The 23,107-nt window shown below is 41.6% G+C and overlaps 2 protein-coding genes across 2 annotated transcripts; both read left to right on the top strand.

The window, feature by feature from the left end:
* Positions 1–9,600: 9,600 nt before the first annotated feature.
* LOC130705989 (keratin-associated protein 2-3-like) lies at positions 9,601–9,990 on the top strand. Its single transcript, XM_057536765.1, has one exon. The coding sequence runs from the start codon at positions 9,601–9,603 to the stop codon at positions 9,988–9,990; it is 390 nt and encodes a 129-aa protein (XP_057392748.1).
* A 6,533-nt stretch (positions 9,991–16,523) lies between these two features.
* On the top strand, positions 16,524–16,913 carry LOC130705990 (keratin-associated protein 2-3-like). The gene has a single exon (XM_057536766.1). The coding sequence runs from the start codon at positions 16,524–16,526 to the stop codon at positions 16,911–16,913; it is 390 nt and encodes a 129-aa protein (XP_057392749.1).
* Positions 16,914–23,107: the final 6,194 nt, after the last annotated feature.

Genomic DNA, 23,107 nt, shown 5'->3' on the forward strand with positions numbered 1-23,107 from the left:
ATAGACACAGTGTCTCCAGGAGCTGGACCATCGCAGACCACTTTGTGCATGAGGCTGAAATGAAAGGACATGCAAAATATCTCAAAAGTTTGTATAGCTGATTCACTTTGTTATAAAGCAGAAACTAACACACCATTGTAAAGCAGTTATACTCCAATAAAGATGTTTAAAAAAAATACATGGTAATCTCTTTTTTAAAGCTCTTATGGATGGTAAAAAGTGAATTTATTCACCATAAATTGAAGAAAAATCCCATTGGGTTTTGTAAGCATATATGTTAAAACACAGGACTAAGGGTCAGGCATGCCTGGGATGAATCCAGACTCTTCAGAGCTGTGTTATTCCAGTTATGTAAGAGCTGTGTAACCTTGGGCAGATTAGTTAAACTCTCTAAGTTTCAATTCTTCATCTATAAAGTAGAGATAATAATATTTAACTCAGTTGACTGTTATGATGATTAATAAGATAGGTAAAGATACCTATTACAGTCCCTGGACTGTACCTAATACTCGATAAATGGTAACTTAGAGTTCTTATATATTGAGAAGAAAAAAAAAATCCAGTTTATAACAGTATTATAAACTGTTCTTAGAGGAAAATGGGTATAAGCTTCCAGTAACGGCCTAGTTAAGAAAAAAAAACAAGATTTCTTGTAAGACTATGATACACTAGTTCAAAGGACTGTTGAGGCCAAAAAATGTCCACAGAATGTTAGGCATAAACAAAAAGGCTATTTGTAAACCAATCAGAAAATATTACCTTTATATCAAATTATAATGTGACTTGGCCTAGAATATTGCATGTAATTCTAGCCACATTATCTCGGAGAATTTTTTAGTCTGTACAGTAAAAATCAACTAATATTATAAAAGGATTCAAGAGGGGATCTTAGCATGAGGAATATAGAGAATGAACTTGATACAGTTAACATTCATGATATCTTCCATGGTATCATCGAAGCAAAAATAAAATTAATACCCCCATGACAACAACAAAAAGCCTCCTCCTTGAAGCTTGAGGGGGTAATTTTAGGACAAATGATGTTTTAAAAGCATTTGATTAGTGGTTTGCAAGGCCTCAGACCTTCTTTTTCATGGTTGACTGGACAGGATTCTTTTTTTTTTTCTCAAATTCAGAGGAAAAGTGTAGAGCTACTTCATACATAAGAAGTAAATTTATGGAGATTGGGATTGACGTATATACACTAATATGTATAAAATAGATAACTAATGAGAACCCGCTGTATAGCCCAGGGAACTCTACTTCACTTTGCTGTACAGTAGAAACTAACACAACAGTATACAACAACTATATCTCAATTAAGAAAAAGAAGTAAATTTATGGAACTCATAAAGGGTAAGGTGTAGGGTGAAGGTACAAATAAAAAACAATAAAAGGGATTAGACAAGAGCATATCTCACAGAGCCACAATGTGTTACCAAGGGAAACCAGACTATACTTTTAAGACCAACACCTGGGAAAAAGCAGTCCCTCTTCCCCATTCCAATAAGTTGACCTGTTTTGATCCTCCGTGCTGACCCAGCACGCAAGCCCTGAGGCCCTTTTGGATTATCTGTCATTGGGGTAAGACGTTTCCTAATTCCCTTCCAGTACCACTTTTAGAGATGCTACTTGAGATAGTCAATTATATCTCAATAAAACTGGGGAAGGAAAAAATACTTGAGACATTCTCTCTCTCTTCTGTCTGAAAACTATCGTCTACAGAGCCTGAAAACCAGAAAACTCATAGTAGAAGTTGCTTACTGAGGAATGAGGAGACCTGTACTCCGTTGGGTAACCATGGTGAACCCACATGACCCCTCGTATAAAATGAGGAGATAGGTCTATATATTCTCTGCCCTCCCTTCCCAGAATCCACACATGCAATGACTAATCCCAAATAAATTACACAGATAAAAATTGCAATGGATTCTTCATGAGGGTTTTACAATTAAGGTAGAAGTTGAGCTAGGCTTAGAAGGTGAGGAGGGCACAGAATTCACCTGGAGGTGAATGGGGAGACACCAACAACCAAAGCAGGACTACCCAGGCCCTCCTGGGGAGGAGTGACTAAACCAGGTGGCAGCAATCCTGGGTGCCATGTGGTCCCTCCTCATATGGAAAACGACAAAACTGCCTTTCAGTGAGTCACGGAAGGAGACACCTGGGAAGCAGGTGTCTGCTGGGCAGCATTAGAGTCCTGTGATTAGCCAGTTACCATCATGTGCATGGCTGTAAATACAAAGTCACTGTTTGGGTGGCAATTTTGCAAGTCTTTGAAGTCCACAAATAAAATGCTAACTTCAGGGCCAAAGAGTAGAGTGATTAGATACCAATATAATTTAGAAAACGTTCTTTTTTTATGAGTTAGGAATATTTCAAAAGAAAATTCACTAGACTCTAAACCTATGTGTAGATTTGATGAAAATAAACAATACAAGAAAATGAAAAATATCTGTGGTGTGTATGCATAGATATTATGTGGTGGAGGGTTACCAAAACCACTATTAGTCAATGCTAAATCCTCACTTAATTGCCCAGATATTTAGGAATGACCGCGTGTCATCAGCAGCTGACCAGGGTATATAAAGGGCCCAGAGCAGGAGGAAGACATTCACACCTGAGAACTCTCAACTCCTCTCACCAGCTCAAGCCAACTCAGCCCCAGACACCGCCATGACCGGCTCCTGCTTCCGCCCCATCTCCTGCTCCCTGGGCTGCGCCGGAGGCTGCTTCCAGCCCCGCTGCTGCCACGACCCCCGCTGCTGCCGCCCAGTGTCCTGCAAGACCACCGTGTGCCGCCCCGTGACCTGCGTGCCCCGCTGCACGCGCCCCATCTGTGAGCCCTGCTGCCGCCCAGTCTGCTACGCCCCGTGCAGCCTGCAGGACGGCTGCTGCCGCCCCATCACCTGCTGCCCCACGTCCTGCCAGGCCGTGGTCTGCCGCCCCTGCTGCTGGACCACCACCTGCTGCCATCCCGTCTCTGTGCAGTCCCCGTGCTGCCGCCAGCCCTGCTGCCAGCCGGACCCCTGCTGGCCCACCTGCAGGACTTCCTCCTGCTGCTGAGCAGTGCGTCCTAGGAGCACATCGTCACTAAGGGTCCCCCAGAGACGGCCGGCTCCATCCTGCTGTCCCACTGCTTCACAGCAGAAGGTGGCAGGTCTCTTCTCGAGAGGCCCCTTCCTCCTCTCTTCAAACTAGCTTTTAAGAGGCACTGAAGACCCTTTTCAAATGAACTACTGATGAAGAATATCCTGTCCTCTCAAGACCCCAGCTCCCTCCTATATCATGTTGTTGGTTTTCTAATAAATTCAGCACTCCCAGCATAGAAATCATGGTCTTTGTGATATTTCCTTTAAGGAGATTCTGTCTGAATTTTCCAGAGACATTGAAAGCAAGATACAGAATAATCCTCTTAAATTGTTCTCTAAAATACCCTAAGTCTGGGTAGTTTCCTTCTTACCATTGTAGATGGCATTTATAGGACACAGTAGCTAAGGAAGGTGGGCACAGCTATATCTTCATCACATATACAGAGTCACAGATGCCCACGGTTCCAGACAGGTGCCGCACACCTGAGAAATGTTCTTCCAAAATGACCAGTAAGGAGTCTACACTGGGGTTACCACCTATATTCCCAGTCTGAGTATTCATTCACTGATCTCACACCTGCTAGCACAGCACAGAAAGCCCAGTATGTTAGAGGTGGAAGGAACCTTGAGTGGCATCTGGCCAATCGCCTGTTTCTGAAACTAAGGAGCAATGAGTAATGAAAGATCAAATACGTTTCTAAATGTCCTTATAACCACTGATGTTCACAAAAGACCCAGGAGAACGCAAGCCCCCTGACATTAAGCATTTAAGCCAAAGATTTCCTCTTACTATGATCGGAGAGACGTTCCTCTGCGCAGAGGAACTGTCATATTTTGTGACCAAGTAGAACTGCTTCTTCAGGTAATATACACTCCCTTCTGTGTATTACAGCGCTGACTGTTACTTAGAATGTTATTCACAACGTCGACTTGTGTGGATATTAAATCCATACTGGCTCTCCAGTGCTGCTTATCTTTGTGCTCAGGAACTGGGCATTGAAGGCCTCTTCCAAGCACGTTAATCACTGCCAATCTACAAGTATTTTTTGAACATCTACTGTGAATAAGGCACTGAGTTGACCACCCTCAGGGACTATAAAGGAATAAAAGGGGGTTCCTGCTTTGAAGAGGTTATAATCTACTTAGCGACATGAGCTGTCAATCAGAAAAAAGTCAAATAGTACAGAATATAAGAAATACCAAAAATAGTTGACGACTGTAAACCTATTAGGAAACCTCATGCAATGGTCCTGTCATTTTTAAGTAAAAAATAAGGAAGCAGTAAAATATGAACTTATCTTGTGAGGGAATATGTGTTCTGTGTGTCCGTGTCTATGTGGTTTTTTAAAATTTATTTATTTATTTATTTTTGGCTGTGTTGGGTCTTCGTTTCTATGCGAGGGCTTTCTGTAGTTGCGGCAAGCAGGGGCCACTCTTTATCGCGGTGCGGGGGCCTCTCACTATCGCGGCCTCCCTTGTTACGGAGCACAGGCTCCAGACGCGCAGGCTCAGTAGTTGTGGCTCACGGGCCTCGTAGCTCCGCGGCATGTGGGATCTTCCCAGACCAGGGTTTGAACCCGTGTCCCCTGCATTGGCAGGCGGATTCTCAACCACTGCGCCACCAGGGAAGCCCCCTATGTGTTTTTATGCGTAAAAAATACCTGGAACATTAGGCAACAAAATCTAACAGTAACTGGTAATAATATTGATCTTCTTCTTCATTTTTTTCTCAATTATATACTTTTAAAAATGAACATACATTTTATTTTTAGATGAACTGGATTGTCTAAAACCTGTATCTATTTGGGGGAAGTTATTTAAAATTTTCTCACAATTATGCTATGCTCTTGAAAATGCAACTATCAAAGTGTAAATGAATTTACAGCAGATAAGTTAGAGAGCAGTGGTTTGTACTCCTAAAGAGGTCTTTTATTACATATAAGAGTATACCACTGTGTTGTAAATAGCGGACTTCTCGGAGATCTTTTGCATTTCTTAAAATATTTATTTATTTATTTTATTTGTTTGGCTGCGCCAGGTCTTCGTTGTGGCATGCAAACACTCAGCTGCGGCATATGAGATCAAGTTCCCTGACCAGGGATCGATCCCGGGCCCCTGCATTGGGAGTGCGAATTCTTCGCCACGGGACCACCAGGGAGGTCCCTGAGATCTTTCAAATGTGATCAAATTATTAAACATTGAATTTATATTTTAGCAGTTTATGGTCATCTCAATTGCATAAAGCAAGGGGCACTTTTGCTATGTTCCGAATGAAGAATTTTTAAACATTGCTAGCTGTTTCAGATTATATGTACAATTGTTTTTCTCCATTTGTATAGACAATTGAGAATTGAGAACTCAACAAGCCAGTATTTTTCATGTTAAAATTTGTTCACAATGTGATGGTTGGAAATTGTTGGGTTAAATAAAGCCCTAGCATTCCTTATGCAAAACCTGTTGCCCATCACCACTAAGAACCTGTCTGGTTTTCAGCCTTTTCTTTTAAGGATGTTTTTCTAAGACCTCACTCTCTTGCATGGGTTGAGGTACTTTCAGTAGGGTTAATCCACTCTCCATAATTCTGACACATATTTGTCTTGTCAGTTCTACATCGATAGCCTGACTCCCCTATACCGAGACTGGTGTTCACATAGAGGGAGCTCTATATCTTCCTCCAAGGTATTTTTATTTTACTCTGTTAATGAAACTCCCCACTGAAAGATCTTATTCAATATCTATTCTGTGGTGATTTGAGCAGAGAACTGGCCATTTGCCATATGAAAAACTTTCATCTTTGTTCTGAGTTCAAAATTTGGAGTTTATAAGGCACCAGTGTAACATGACCTATTAAAATATATTTACTAACTTAACAAATATAAGACACTAAGTGCCAGGCGCTGTTCTTACTGCTTCACACTTATTAGCTCACTTAATCTTCACAACAACCTTGATTACATATCTTTATTATCCCTCAAGACCCAAGGACCCATAGTAAGTGGCAAAGTATTTAATGAGTGTTGTATGGTTTTAGGATAAGTGGCATCAGAAAATAGCACATGACTTGCCACCAGTGTCAATTCACAGAGTATGGGGACATGAATTATTCACACATGACCCATATTTTCTCTGCCTGGAAATGAAATTGGGCATGGGGTAGGATGAGTGTCTTAGACTGAATAAACACCAGAATTGCCTACTGAAGGGCTAGTGAACTCTTCATCTTTGTGGATCTTTACAAAAGGGAGAGAAAAATCATTTTGGAACAATTTGGGCTCAGAAGTGTTTGGAGTGGGGAAATTCGTCTTCTTAACTGAGGTGATCCTCCAGAGAGGTTCTCCTTGCACAAAATGAGATCATTAGGAAGATGCCCCACCCCCAGCAACAGGAAAACGTGATTATGAGACAATGTGGCTTGAAAAGAGCAAAGCACAAGCAAGAAACGCAAAAGCCAGCAAATGGAACTACATCCAACTAAAAAGCTTCTACAGAGCAAAAGAAATCATCAACAAAATGAAAAGGCAGCCCACTGAATGGGAGAAAATATTTGCAAACTATATATCTGATAAGCAGTTAATAGCCAAAAGATTAAGGAACTCCTAAATAACACCAGAACAACACAAAACAAGACAAAACCAAAAACCAATTCACTTAACAAACGGGTAGAGGATTTGTAAACATTTTTTCAAAGAAGGCATAGAGATGGTCAACAAGTACATGAAAAGGTGTTCAACATCACTAATCACCAGGGAGATGCAAATCAAAACCACAATGTGATATCACCTCACACCTGTTAGAATGGGTATTATCAAGAAGACAAGAGATAACAAATGCTGGTGAGGATGTGGAGAAAAGGGAACCCTGATGCACTGTTGGTAGGAATGTAAATTGGTACAGCTACTGTGGAAAACAGTATGGAGGCTCCTCAAACATTTAAAAATAGAACTACCCTATGATCCGGTAATCTCACATCTTAGAATACATCCAAATGAGATGAAATCACTATCTCAAAGTGATATCTGCACTCCCATGTACATGAGAGCATTATTCATAACTGCCAAGACATTGAAACAAGCTAAACGTCCAACAACAGATGAATGGATAAACAAAATGTTTTCTACATATAATTCACCCATAAAAAGAAGGAAATTCTGCCTTTTGGGATAACATGGATGGACCCTGAAGGCATTATGTTGAGTGAAATAAGTCAAACAGAGAAAGATAAATATTATATATCACTTACACGTGGAATCAAAACCATCAAGCTCAAAGAAACATAGACTAGAAAGGTAATTGCAAGGGGCTGAGGGATAGGAGAAATGGGGAGATGTTGGTCAAAAGATACAAACTTCCAGTTACGAGATGAGTGAATTCTGAGGATCTAATGAACAGCACGGTGACTATGTTAACAATAGCATAGTTGACCCTTGAACTACTCTGGGGTTAGGGGCACCGACCCTCTGCCCTCCATATCCGAGATTCTGTATCTATGGTTTCTCTGTACTTGCATTTCCTCCCTCTCCATGATGAAACCAACCTTAGGTCGTATGGTACTGTAGTACTTACTACTGAAAAACATCTGCTTACAAGTCGACCCGTGCAGTCCAAACTCGTGTTGTGCACGGGTCAACTGTATACTGTCTACTCAAAAGGTGCTATGAAAGTAGAGCTTTAATGTTCGCATCATAACAACACAAAAGGATAGTTACGTAAGGTGAAGGATCTGTTAACTAACCTTTTTGTGGTAAAGATTTTGCAATATACATGTGTATCAGACCATCACAATGTGCACCTAACATGACACAATGTTATATGTCAATTATATCTCAAGAAAGCTGGGGAAAAAAAGAGAAAAGAGAGCAGAATATACAAGTTTTTTAAATCTAGGCTCTGGTTACCGCTTTGAAAAAATCACGAGTGCCCATGGACAACAGAACGTGAGAGAGAGAGAGTTGAAGGTCTACATCGATGAGATTGTACTTGATTTCTCCCTCCTCTGTTTCCCCAATTGTGTCAATTTACATTCAGTCAATTTGCATTTCTTTATAAGTTTTGACATTATGTTTGAAATTCCATTTGGGAAGCTTTAGCTCCTGGGGCCTGAGGCACATTCTTTTGAATTATGGAAATGATCCTAAAGTGATCCAAAACCCTGTCTGGTGAATCATAGGAGTAAAGGTGAAAAGTAATGAGCCCGTTTTCCCCTCGCAACTCCTCAACTGCCCTTGGCAACGATTCCCAAAGAAGCACGTCCATCAATCACACTTCTAGCCGGACCATCACAGAACAGCTGCGCTACCTCCCCAATCCACTGCTTTGAACAGTGTATCATATACGTGTACACTGTTTGCTGAAAAATCCTGTCTTTTTTTGAAATTAATTTTTATTGGAGTAGAGTTGATTTTCAATGTTGTGTTACTTTCTGCTGTACAGCAATGTGAATCAGTTATTCATATACATATATCCACACTTTTTTAGATTCTTCTCCCATACAGGTCATTACAGAGTACTGAGTAGAGTTCCCTGTGCTATACAGTAGGTCCTTATTAGTTATCTATTTTATATATAGTAGTGTGTACATGTCAATCCCAATGTTCCAATTATCCCTCCCTGCCTTTCCCTTCTGGCGACCATAAATTTGTTTTCTACATCTGTGATGGAGAACAAACCTCTGTCTTATCCCTTCAGAGTTGTAGCACCCATGTCAAGGTATAGTAAGATAAAACTTCTCATTACACGATTCCATATCACATACACAAGACAGGCGAGTATAAAACATGTCATGCCTCAGAGAAAATCAATATTCTGTGACCAGCCAGATCAGAGATGCCGCAACATGCGCTGGAAAAATGAAAAAGAAAAAAAAAATGATGGCACTCTTGGATATTTTATTCTAATACTCACTTGGTTTATGAAAATAAACTTTTGCCTTTCCAATACAAGCATATGAGCTGCAGTACTATTCAAGGCATGTACATTTCAGTATACATCAAGTGAAACATAAATGTTTTCCCAAGGAATCCACACAAAAGACTGTGTCTGACACCTGTCTGATTCACATGTAGGTGTTTCAGGGGATCTCTTGGGGGTCAAGGATACGATCTAGTCAGTGCTCTAGAAACCCTTATATGTTTAATTTCTTTAAAAATGCAGCCCCTTTAGGCCCCTTTTGCCCAGGATTTGCCAGGTCCCATCTACTCAGAATAAGCATGAAGAGCTGCTGTCCCTTCAAATGGCGCAGAGGAGTGCTGAGGTTTTGATGATGAACAGCGTGAATACATCCATATTTAGGGATGTAACACATGTTCTTTAATGAGATCATGAGTATTTCACCAGCAATGCAATCATTAGTCAAAACAAATGTCTACTTAATTGGCCAAAAGATAAACAAGAGGGGTCATCAGCAGCTGACCAGGGTATATAAAGGGCCCAGAGCAGGAGGAAGACATTCACACCTGAGAACTCTCAACTCCTCTCACCAGCTCAAGCCAACTCAGCCCCAGACACCGCCATGACCGGCTCCTGCTTCCGCCCCATCTCCTGCTCCCTGGGCTGTGCCGGAGGCTGCTTCCAGCCCCGCTGCTGCCACGACCCCCGCTGCTGCCGCCCAGTGTCCTGCAAGACCACCGTGTGCCGCCCCGTGACCTGCGTGCCCCGCTGCACGCGCCCCATCTGTGAGCCCTGCTGCCGCCCAGTCTGCTACGCCCCGTGCAGCCTGCAGGACGGCTGCTGCCGCCCCATCACCTGCTGCCCCACGTCCTGCCAGGCCGTGGTCTGCCGCCCCTGCTGCTGGACCACCACCTGCTGCCATCCCGTCTCTGTGCAGTCCCCGTGCTGCCGCCAGCCCTGCTGCCAGCCGGACCCCTGCTGGCCCACCTGCAGGACTTCCTCCTGCTGCTGAGCAGTGCGTCCTAGGAGCACATCGTCACTAAGGGTCCCCCAGAGACGGCCGGCTCCATCCTGCTGTCCCACTGCTTCACAGCAGAAGGTGGCAGGTCTCTTCTCGAGAGGCCCCTTCCTCCTCTCTTCAAACTAGCTTTTAAGAGGCACTGAAGACCCTTTTCAAATGAACTACTGATGAAGAATATCCTGTCCTCTCAAGACCCCAGCTCCCTCCTATATCATGTTGTTGGTTTTCTAATAAATTCAGCACTCCCAGCATAGAAATCATGGTCTTTGTGATATTTCCTTTAAGGAGATTCTGTCTGAATTTTCCAGAGACATTGAAAGCAAGATACAGAATAATCCTCTTAAATTGTTCTCTAAAATACCCTAAGTCTGGGTAGTTTCCTTCTTACCATTGTAGATGGCATTTATAGGACACAGTAGCTAAGGAAGGTGGGCACAGCTATATCTTCATCACATATACAGAGTCACAGATGCCCACGGTTCCAGACAGGTGCCGCACACCTGAGAAATGTTCTTCCAAAATGACCAGTAAGGAGTCTACACTGGGGTTACCACCTATATTCCCAGTCTGAGTATTCATTCACTGAACTCACACCTGCTAGCACAGCACAGAAAGCCCAGTATGTTAGAGGTGGAAGGAACCTTGAGTGGCATCTGGCCAATCGCCTGTTTCTGAAACTAAGGAGCAATGAGTAATGAAAGATCAAATACGTTTCTAAATGTCCTTATAACCACTGATGTTCAGAAAAGACCCAGGAGAACGCAAGCCCCCTGACATTAAGCATTTAAGCCAAAGATTTCCTCTTACTATGATCGGAGAGACGTTCCTCTGCGCAGAGGAACTGTCATATTTTGTGACCAAGTAGAACTGCTTCTTCAGGTAATATACACTCCCTTCTGTGTATTACAGCGCTGACTGTTATTTAGAATGTTATTCACAACGTCGACTTGTGTGGATATTAAATCCATACTGGCTCTCCAGGGCTGCTTATCTTTGTGCTCAGGAACTGGGCATTGAAGGCCTCTTCCAAACACGTTAATCACTGCCAATCTACAAGTATTTTTTGAACATCTACTGTGAATAAGGCACTGAGTTGACCACCCTCAGGGACTATAAAGGAATAAAAGGGGGTTCCTGCTTTGAAGAGGTTATAATCTACTTAGCGACATGAGGTGTCAATCAGAAAAAAGTCAAATAGTACATAATATAAGAAATACCAAAAATAGTTGACGACTGTAAACCTATTAGGAAACCTCATGCAATGGTCCTGTCATTTTTAAGTAAAAAATAAGGAAGCAGTAAAATATGAACTTATCTTGTGAGGGAATATGTTTTCTGTGTGTCCGTGTCTATGTGGTTTTTTAAAATTTATTTATTTATTTATTTTTGGCTGTGTTGGGTCTTCGTTTCTATGCGAGGGCTTTCTGTAGTTGCGGCAAGCGGGGGCCACTCTTTATCGCGGTGCGGGGGCCTCTCACTGTCGCGGCCTCCCTTGTTGCGGAGCACAGGCTCCAGACGCGCAGGCTCAGTAGTTGTGGCTCACGGGCCTCGTAGCTCTGCGGCATGTGGGATCTTCCCAGACCAGGGTTCGAACCCGTGTCCCCTGCATTGGCAGGCAGATTCTCAACCACTGCGCCACCAGGGAAGCCCCCTATGTGTTTTTATGCCTAAAAAATACCTGGAATATTAGGCAACAAAATCTAACAGCACCTGGTAATAATATTGATCTTCTTCTTCATTTTTTTTTCAATTATATACTTTTAAAAATGAACATACATTTTATTTTTAGATGAACTGGATTGTCTAAAACCTGTATCTATTTGGGGGAAATTATTTAAAATTTTCTCACAATTATGCTATGCTCTTGAAAATGCAACTATCAAAGTGTAAATGAATTTACAGCAGATAAGTTAGAGAGCAGTGGTGTGTACTCCTAAAGAGGTCTTTTATTACATATAAGAGTATACCACTGTGTTGTAAATAGCGGACTTCTCGGAGATCTTTTGCGTTTTTTAAAATATTTATTTATTTATTTTGTTTGTTTGGCTGCGCCAGGTCTTCGTTGTGGCATGCAAACACTCAGCTGCGGCATATGAGATCAAGTTCCCTGACCAGGGATCGATCCCGGGCCCCTGCATTGGGAGCGCGAATTCTTCGCCACGGGACCACCAGGGAGGTCCCTGAGATCTTTCAAATGTGATCAAATTATTAAACATTGAATTTATATTTTAGCAGTTTACGGTCATCTCAATTGCATAAAGCAAGGGGCAATTTTGCTATGTTCCGAATGAAGAATGTTTAAACATTGCTAGCTGTTTCAGATTATATGTACAATTGTTTTTCTCCATTTGTATAGACAAGTGAGAATTGAGAACTCAACAAGCCAGTATTTTTCATGTTAAAATTTGTTCACAATGTGATGGTTGGAAATTGTTGGGTTAAATAAAGCCCTAGCATTCCTTATGCAAAACCTGTTGCCCATCACCACTAAGAACCTGTCTGGTTTTCAGCCTTTTCTTTTAAGGATGTTTTTCTAAGACCTCACTCTCTTGCATGGGTTGAGGTACTTTCAGTAGGGTTAATCCACTCTCCACAATTCTGACACATATTTGTCTTGTCAGTTCTACATCGATAGCCTGACTCCCCTATACCGAGACTGGTGTTCACATAGAGGGAGCTCTATATCTTCCTCCAAGGTATTTTTATTTTACTCTGTTAATGAAACTCCCCACTGAAAGATCTTATTCAATATCTATTCTGTGGTGATCTGAGCAGAGAACTGGCCATTTGCCATATGAAAAACTTTCATCTTTGTTCTGAGTTCAAAATTTGGAGTTTATAAGGCACCAGTGTAACATGACCTATTAAAATATATTTACTAACTTAACAAATATAAGACACTAAGTGCCAGGCGCTGTTCTTACTGCTTCACACTTATTAGCTCACTTAATCTTCACAACAATCTTGATTACATATCTTTATTATCCCTCAAGACCCAAGGACCCATAGTAAGTGGCAAAGTATTTAATGAGTGTTGTATGGTTTTAGGATAAGTGGCATCAGAAAATAGCACATGACTTGCCACCAGTGTCAATTCACAGAGTATGGGGACATGAATTATTCACACATGACCCATATTTTCTCTGCCTGGAAATGAAATTGGGCATGGGGTAGGATGAGTGTCTTAGACTGAATAAACACCAGAATTGCCTACTGAAGGGCTAGTGAACTCTTCATCTTTGTGGATCTTTACAAAAGGGAGAGAAAAATCATTTTGGAACAATTTGGGCTCAGAAGTGTTTGGAGTGGGGAAATTCGTCTTCTTAACTGAGGTGATCCTCCAGAGAGGTTCTCCTTGCACAAAATGAGATCATTAGGAAGATGCCCCACCCGCAGCAACAGGAAAACTTGATTATGAGACAATGTGGCTTGAAAAGAGCAAAGCACAAGCAAGAAACGCAAAAGCCAGCAAATGGAACTACATCCAACTAAAAAGCTTCTACAGAGCAAAAGAAATCATCAACAAAATGAAAAGGCAGCCCACTGAATGGGAGAAAATATTTGCAAACTATATATCTGATAAGCAGTTAATAGCCAAAAAATTAAGGAACTCCTAAATAACACCAGAACAACACAAAACAAGACAAAACCAAAAACCAATTCACTTAACAAACGGGTAGAGGATTTGTAAACAGTTTTTCAAAGAAGGCATAGAGATGGTCAACAAGTACATGAAAAGGTGTTCAACATCACTAATCACCAGGGAGATGCAAATCAAAACCACAATGTGATATCACCTCACACCTGTTAGAATGGGTATTATCAAGAAGACAAGAGATAACAAATGCTGGTGAGGATGTGGAGAAAAGGGAACCCTGATGCACTGTTGGTAGGAATGTAAATTGGTACAGCTACTATGGAAAACAGTATGGAGGCTCCTCAAACATTTAAAAATAGAACTACCCTATGATCCGGTAATCTCACATCTTAGAATACATCCAAATGAGATGAAATCACTATCTCAAAGTGATATCTGCACTCCCATGTACTTGAGAGCATTATTCATAACTGCCAAGACATTGAAACAAGCTAAACGTCCAACAACAGATGAATGGATAAACAAAATGTTTCCTACATATAATTCACCCATAAAAAGAAGGAAATTCTGCCTTTTGGGATAACATGGATGGACCCTGAAGGCATTATGCTGAGTGAAATTAGTCAAACAGAGAAAGATAAATATTATATATCACTTACACGTGGAATCAAAACCATCAAGCTCAAAGAAACATAGACTAGAAAGGTAATTGCAAGGGGCTGAGGGATAGGAGAAATGGGGAGATGTTGGTCAAAAGATACAAACTTCCAGTTACGAGATGAGTGAATTCTGAGGATCTAATGAACAGCACGGTGACTATGTTAACAATAGCATAGTTGACCCTTGAACTACTCTGGGGTTAGGGGCACCGACCCTCTGCCCTCCATATCCGAGATTCTGTATCTATGGTTTCTCTGTACTTGCATTTCCTCCCTCTCCATGATGAAACCAACCTTAGGTCGTATGGTACTGTAGTACTTACTACTGAAAAACATCTGCTTATAAGTCAACCCGTGCAGTCCAAACTCGTGTTGTGCACGGGTCAACTGTATACTGTCTACTCAAAAGGTGCTATGAAAGTAGAGCTTTAATGTTCGCATCATAACAACACAAAAGGATAGTTACGTAAGGTGAAGGATCTGTTAACTAACCTTTTTGTGGTAAAGATTTTGCAATATACATGTGTATCAGACCATCACAATGTGCACCTAACATGACACAATGTTATATGTCAATTATATCTCAAGAAAGCTGGGGAAAAAAAGAGAAAAGAGAGCAGAATATACAAGTTTTTTTAATCTAGGCTCTGGTTACCGCTTTGAAAAAATCACGAGTGCCCATGGACAACAGAACGTGAGAGAGAGAGAGTTGAAGGTCTACATCGATGAGATTGTACTTGATTTCTCCCTCCTCTGTTTCCCCAATTGTGTCAATTTACATTCAGTCAATTTGCATTTCTTTATAAGTTTTGACATTATGTTTGAAATTCCATTTGGGAAGCTTTAGCTCCTGGGGCCTGAGGCACATTCTTTTGAATTATGGAAATGATCCTAAAGTGATCCAAAACCCTGTCTGGTGAATCATAGGAGTAAAGGTGAAAAGTAATGAGCCCGTTTTCCCCTCGCAACTCCTCAACTGCCGTTGGCAACGATTCCCAAAGAAGCACGTCCATCAATCACACTTCTAGCCGGACCATCACAGAACAGCCGCGCTACCTCCCCAATCCACTGCTTTGAACAGTGTATCATATACGTGTACACTGTTTGCTGAAAAATCCTGTCTTTTTTTGAAATTAATTTTTATTGGAGTAGAGTTGATTTTCAATGTTGTGTTACTTTCTGCTGTACAGCAAAGTGAATCAGTTATTCATATACATATATCCACACTTTTTTAGATTCTTCTCCCATACAGGTCATTACAGAGTACTGAGGAGAGTTCCCTGTGCTATACAGTAGGTCCTTGTTAGTTATCTATTTTATATATAGTAGTGTGTACATGTCAATCCCAATGTTCCAATTATCCCGCCCTGCCTTTCCCTTCTGGCGACCATAAATTTGTTTTCTACATCTGTGATGGAGAACAAACCTCTGTCTTATCCCTTCATAGTTGTAGCACCCATGTCAAGGTATAGTAAGATAAAACTTCTCATTACACGATTCCATATCACATACACAAGACAGGCGAGTATAAAACATGTCATGCCTCAGAGAAAATCAATATTCTGTGACCAGCCAGATCAGAGATGCCGCAACATGCGCTGGAAAAATGAAAAAGAAAAAAAAATGATGGCACTCTTGGATATTTTATTCTAATACTCACTTGGTTTATGAAAATACACTTTTGCCTTTCCAATACAAGCATATGAGCTGCAGTACTATTCAAGGCATGTACATTTCACTATACATCAAGTGAAACATAAATGTTTTCCCAAGGAATCCACACAAAAGACTGTGTCTGACAGCCGTCTGATTCACATGTAGGTGTTTCAGGGGATCTCTTGGGGGTCAAGGATAGGATCTAGTCAGTGCTCTAGAAACCCTTATATGTTTAATTTCTTTAAAAACGCAGCCCCTTTAGGCCCCTTTTGCCCAGGATTTGTCAGGTCCCATCTACTCAGAATAAGCATGAAGAGCTGCTGTCCCTTCAAATGGTGCAGAGGAGTGCTGAGGTTTTGATGATGAACAGCGTGAATACATCCATATTTAGGGATGTAACACATGTTCTTTAATGAGATCATGAGTATTTCACCAGCAATGCAATCATTAGTCAAAACAAATGTCTACTTAATTGGCCAAAAGATAAACAAGAGGGGTCATCAGCAGCTGACCAGGGTATGTAAAGGGCCCAGAGCAGGAGGAAGACATTCACACCTGAGAACTCTCAACTCCTCTCACCAGCTCAAGCCAACTCAGCCCCAGACACCGCCATGACCGGCTCCTGCTTCCGCCCCATCTCCTGCTCCCTGGGCTGTGCCGGAGGCTGCTTCCAGCCCCGCTGCTGCCACGACCCCCGCTGCTGCCGCCCAGTGTCCTGCAAGACCACCGTGTGCCGCCCCGTGACCTGCGTGCCCCGCTGCACGCGCCCCATCTGTGAGCCCTGCTGCCGCCCAGTCTGCTACACCCCGTGCAGCCTGCAGGACGGCTGCTGCCGCCCCATCACCTGCTGCCCCACGTCCTGCCAGGCCGTGGTCTGCCGCCCCTGCTGCTGGACCACCACCTGCTGCCATCCCGTCTCTGTGCAGTCCCCGTGCTGCCGCCAGCCCTGCTGCCAGCCGGACCCCTGCTGGCCCACCTGCAGGACTTCCTCCTGCTGCTGAGCAGTGCATCCAAGGAGCACATCGTCACTAAGGGTCCCCCAGAGACGGCCGGCTCCATCCTGCTGTCCCACTGCTTCACAGCAGAAGGTGGCAGGTCTCTTCTCGAGAAGCCCCTTCCTCCTCTCTTCAAACTAGCTTTTAAGAGGCACTGAAGACCCTTTTCAAATGAACTACTGATGAAGAATATCCTGTCCTCTCAAGACCCCAGCTCCCTCCTATGTCATGTTGTTGGTTTTCTAATAAATTCAGGCACTCCCAGCATAGAAATCATGGTCTCGTGATATTTCCTTTAAGGAGATTCTGTCTGAATTTTCCAGAGACATTGAAAGCAAGATACAGAATAATCCTCTTAAATTGTTCTCTAAAATACCCTAAGTCTGGGTAGTTTCCTTCTTACCATTGTAGATGGCATTTATAGGACACAGTAGCTAAGGAAGGTGGGCACAGCTATATCTTCATCACATATACAGAGTCACAGATGCCCACGGTTCCAGACAGGTGCCGCACACCTGAGAAATGTTCTTCCAAAATGACCAGTAAGGAGTCTACACTGGGGTTACCACCTATATTCCCAGTCTGAGTATTCATTCACTGAACTCACACCTGCTAGCACAGCACAGAAAGCCCAGTATGTTAGAGGTGGAAGGAACCTTGAGTGGCATCTGGCCAATCGCCTGTTTCTGAAACTAAGGAGCAATGAGTAATGAAAGATCAAATACGTTTCTAAATGTCCTTATAACCACTGATGTTCAGAAAAGACCCAGGAGAACGCAAGCCCCCTGACATTAAGCATTTAAGCCAAAGATTTCCTCTTACTATGATCGGAGAGACGTTCCTCTGCGCAGAGGAACTGTCATATTTTGTGACCAAGTAGAACTGCTTCTTCAGGTAATATACACTCCCTTCTGTGTATTACAGAGCTGACTGTTATTTAGAATGTTATTCACAACGTCGACTTGTGTGGATATTAAATCCATACTGGCTCTCCAGGGCTGCTTATCTTTGTGCTCAGGAACTGGGCATTGAAGGCCTCTTCCAAGCACGTTAATCACTGCCAATCTACAAGTATTTTTTGAACATCTACTGTGAATAAGGCACTGAGTTGACCACCCTGAGGGAATATAAAGGAATAAAAGGCGGTTCCTGCTTTGAAGAGGTTATAATCTACTTAGCGACATGAGCTGTCAATCAGAAAAAAGTCAAATAGTACATAATATAAGAAATACCAAAAATAGTTGACGACTGTAAACCTATTAGGAAACCTCATGCAATGGTCCTGTCATTTTTAAGTAAAAAATAAGGAAGCAGTAAAATATGAACTTATCTTGTGAGGGAATATGTTTTCTGTGTGTCCGTGTCTATGTGGTTTTTTAAAATTTATTTATTTATTTATTTTTGGCTGTGTTGGGTCTTCGTTTCTATGCGAGGGCTTTCTGTAGTTGCGGCAAGCGGGGGCCACTCTTTATCGCGGTGCGGGGGCCTCTCACTGTCGCGGCCTCCCTTGTTGCGGAGCACAGGCTCCAGACGCGCAGGCTCAGTAGTTGTGGCTCACGGGCCTCGTAGCTCCGCGGCATGTGGGATCTTCCCAGACCAGGGTTCGAACCTGTGTCCCCTGCATTGGCAGGCGGATTCTCAACCACTGCGCCACCAGGGAAGCCCCCTATGTGTTTTTATGCCTAAAAAATACCTGGAACATTAGGCAACAAAATCTAACAGCACCTGGTAATAATATTGACCTTCTTCTTCATTTTTTTCTCAATTATATACTTTTAAAAATGAACATACATTTTATTTTTAGATGAACTGGATTGTCTAAAACCTGTATCTATTTGGGGGAAATTATTTAAAATTTTCTCACAATTATGCTATGCTCTTGAAAATGCAACTATCAAAGTGTAAATGAATTTACAGCAGATAAGTTAGAGAGCAGTGGTGTGTACTCCTAAAGAGGTCTTTTATTACATATAAGAGTATACCACTGTGTTGTAAATAGCGGACTTCTCGGAGATCTTTTGCGTTTTTTAAAATATTTATTTATTTATTTTGTTTGTTTGGCTGCGCCAGGTCTTCGTTGTGGCATGCAAACACTCAGCTGCGGCATATGAGATCAAGTTCCCTGACCAGGGATCGATCCCGGGCCCCTGCATTGGGAGCGCGAATTCTTCGCCACGGGACCACCAGGGAGGTCCCTGAGATCTTTCAAATGTGATCAAATTATTAAACATTGAATTTATATTTTAGCAGTTTACGGTCATCTCAATTGCATAAAGCAAGGGGCAATTTTGCTATGTTCCGAATGAAGAATGTTTAAACATTGCTAGCTGTTTCAGATTATATGTACAATTGTTTTTCTCCATTTGTATAGACAAGTGAGAATTGAGAACTCAACAAGCCAGTATTTTTCATGTTAAAATTTGTTCACAATGTGATGGTTGGAAATTGTTGGGTTAAATAAAGCCCTAGCATTCCTTATGCAAAACCTGTTGCCCATCACCACTAAGAACCTGTCTGGTTTTCAGCCTTTTCTTTTAAGGATGTTTTTCTAAGACCTCACTCTCTTGCATGGGTTGAGGTACTTTCAGTAGGGTTAATCCACTCTCCACAATTCTGACACATATTTGTCTTGTCAGTTCTACATCGATAGCCTGACTCCCCTATACCGAGACTGGTGTTCACATAGAGGGAGCTCTATATCTTCCTCCAAAGTATTTTTATTTTACTCTGTTAATGAAACTCCCCACTGAAAGATCTTATTCAATATCTATTCTGTGGTGATTTGAGCAGAGAACTGGCCATTTGCCATATGAAAAACTTTCATCTTTGTTCTGAGTTCAAAATTTGGAGTTTATAAGGCACCAGTGTAACATGACCTATTAAAATATATTTACTAACTTAACAAATATAAGACACTAAGTGCCAGGCGCTGTTCTTACTGCTTCACACTTATTAGCTCACTTAATCTTCACAACAATCTTGATTACATATCTTTATTATCCCTCAAGACCCAAGGACCCATAGTAAGTGGCAAAGTATTTAATGAGTGTTGTATGGTTTTAGGATAAGTGGCATCAGAAAATAGCACATGACTTGCCACCAGTGTCAATTCACAGAGTATGGGGACATGAATTATTCACACATGACCCATATTTTCTCTGCCTGGAAATGAAATTGGGCATGGGGTAGGATGAGTGTCTTAGACTGAATAAACACCAGAATTGCCTACTGAAGGGCTAGTGAACTCTTCATCTTTGTGGATCTTTACAAAAGGGAGAGAAAAATCATTTTGGAACAATTTGGGCTCAGAAGTGTTTGGAGTGGGGAAATTCGTCTTCTTAACTGAGGTGATCCTCCAGAGAGGTTCTCCTTGCACAAAATGAGATCATTAGGAAGATGCCCCACCCGCAGCAACAGGAAAACTTGATTATGAGACAATGTGGCTTGAAAAGAGCAAAGCACAAGCAAGAAACGCAAAAGCCAGCAAATGGAACTACATCCAACTAAAAAGCTTCTACAGAGCAAAAGAAATCATCAACAAAATGAAAAGGCAGCCCACTGAATGGGAGAAAATATTTGCAAACTATATATCTGATAAGCAGTTAATAGCCAAAAAATTAAGGAACTCCTAAATAACACCAGAACAACACAAAACAAGACAAAACCAAAAACCAATTCACTTAACAAACGGGTAGAGGATTTGTAAACAGTTTTTCAAAGAAGGCATAGAGATGGTCAACAAGTACATGAAAAGGTGTTCAACATCACTAATCACCAGGGAGATGCAAATCAAAACCACAATGTGATATCACCTCACACCTGTTAGAATGGGTATTATCAAGAAGACAAGAGATAACAAATGCTGGTGAGGAGGTGGAGAAAAGGGAACCCTGATGCACTGTTGGTAGGAATGTAAATTGGTACAGCTACTATGGAAAACAGTATGGAGGCTCCTCAAACATTTAAAAATAGAACTACCCTATGATCCGGTAATCTCACATCTTAGAATACATCCAAATGAGATGAAATCACTATCTCAAAGTGATATCTGCACTCCCATGTACTTGAGAGCATTATTCATAACTGCCAAGACATTGAAACAAGCTAAACGTCCAACAACAGATGAATGGATAAACAAAATGTTTTCTACATATAATTCACCCATAAAAAGAAGGAAATTCTGCCTTTTGGGATAACATGGATGGACCCTGAAGGCATTATGCTGAGTGAAATAAGTGAAACAGAGAAAGATAAATATTATATATCACTTACACGTGGAATCAAAACCATCAAGCTCAAAGAAACATAGACTAGAAAGGTAATTGCAAGGGGCTGAGGGATAGGAGAAATGGGGAGATGTTGGTCAAAAGATACAAACTTCCAGTTACGAGATGAGTGAATTCTGAGGATCTAATGAACAGCACGGTGACTATGTTAACAATAGCATAGTTGACCCTTGAACTACTCTGGGGTTAGGGGCACCGACCCTCTGCCCTCCATATCTGAGATTCTGTATCTATGGTTTCTCTGTACTTGCATTTCCTCCCTCTCCATGATGAAACCAACCTTAGGTCGTATGGTACTGTAGTACTTACTACTGAAAAACATCTGCTTATAAGTCGACCCGTGCAGTCCAAACTCGTGTTGTGCACGGGTCAACTGTATACTGTCTACTCAAAAGGTGCTATGAAAGTAGAGCTTTAATGTTGGCATCATAACAACACAAAAGGATAGTTACGTAAGGTGAAGGATCTGTTAACTAACCTTTTTGTGGTAAAGATTTTGCAATATACATGTGTATCAGACCATCACAATGTGCACCTAACATGACACAATGTTATATGTCAATTATATCTCAAGAAAGCTGGGGAAAAAAAGAGAAAAGAGAGCAGAATATACAAGTTTTTTTAATCTAGGCTCTGGTTACCGCTTTGAAAAAATCACGAGTGCCCATGGACAACAGAACGTGAGAGAGAGAGAGTTGAAGGTCTACATCGATGAGATTGTACTTGATTTCTCCCTCCTCTGTTTCCCCAATTGTGTCAATTTACATTCAGTCAATTTGCATTTCTTTATAAGTTTTGACATTATGTTTGAAATTCCATTTGGGAAGCTTTAGCTCCTGGGGCCTGAGGCACATTCTTTTGAATTATGGAAATGATCCTAAAGTGATCCAAAACCCTGTCTGGTGAATCATAGGAGTAAAGGTGAAAAGTAATGAGCCCGTTTTCCCCTCGCAACTCCTCAACTGCCGTTGGCAACGATTCCCAAAGAAGCACGTCCATCAATCACACTTCTAGCCGGACCATCACAGAACAGCTGCGCTACCTCCCCAATCCACTGCTTTGAACAGTGTATCATATACGTGTACACTGTTTGCTGAAAAATCCTGTCTTTTTTTGAAATTAATTTTTATTGGAGTAGAGTTGATTTTCAATGTTGTGTTACTTTCTGCTGTACAGCAAAGTGAATCAGTTATTCATATACATATATCCACACTTTTTTAGATTCTTCTCCCATACAGGTCATTACAGAGTACTGAGTAGAGTTCCCTGTGCTATACAGTAGGTCCTTGTTAGTTATCTATTTTATATATAGTAGTGTGTACATGTCAATCCCAATGTTCCAATTATCCCGCCCTGCCTTTCCCTTCTGGCGACCATAAATTTGTTTTCTACATCTGTGATGGAGAACAAACCTCTGTCTTATCCCTTCATAGTTGTAGCACCCATGTCAAGGTATAGTAAGATAAAACTTCTCATTACACGATTCCATATCACATACACAAGACAGGCGAGTATAAAACATGTCATGCCTCAGAGAAAATCAATATTCTGTGACCAGCCAGATCAGAGATGCCGCAACATGCGCTGGAAAAATGAAAAAGAACAAAAAATGATGGCACTCTTGGATATTTTATTCTAATACTCACTTGGTTTATGAAAATACACTTTTGCCTTTCCAATACAAGCATATGAGCTGCAGTACTATTCAAGGCATGTACATTTCACTATACATCAAGTGAAACATAAATGTTTTCCCAAGGAATCCACACAAAAGACTGTGTCTGACAGCCGTCTGATTCACATGTAGGTGTTTCAGGGGATCTCTTGGGGGTCAAGGATAGGATCTAGTCAGTGCTCTAGAAACCCTTATATGTTTAATTTCTTTAAAAATGCAGCCCCTTTAGGCCCCTTTTG

This window comes from Balaenoptera acutorostrata, chromosome 20 (assembly GCF_949987535.1).
Source record: "Balaenoptera acutorostrata chromosome 20, mBalAcu1.1, whole genome shotgun sequence".
Taxonomy (NCBI): Eukaryota; Metazoa; Chordata; class Mammalia; order Artiodactyla; family Balaenopteridae; genus Balaenoptera; species Balaenoptera acutorostrata.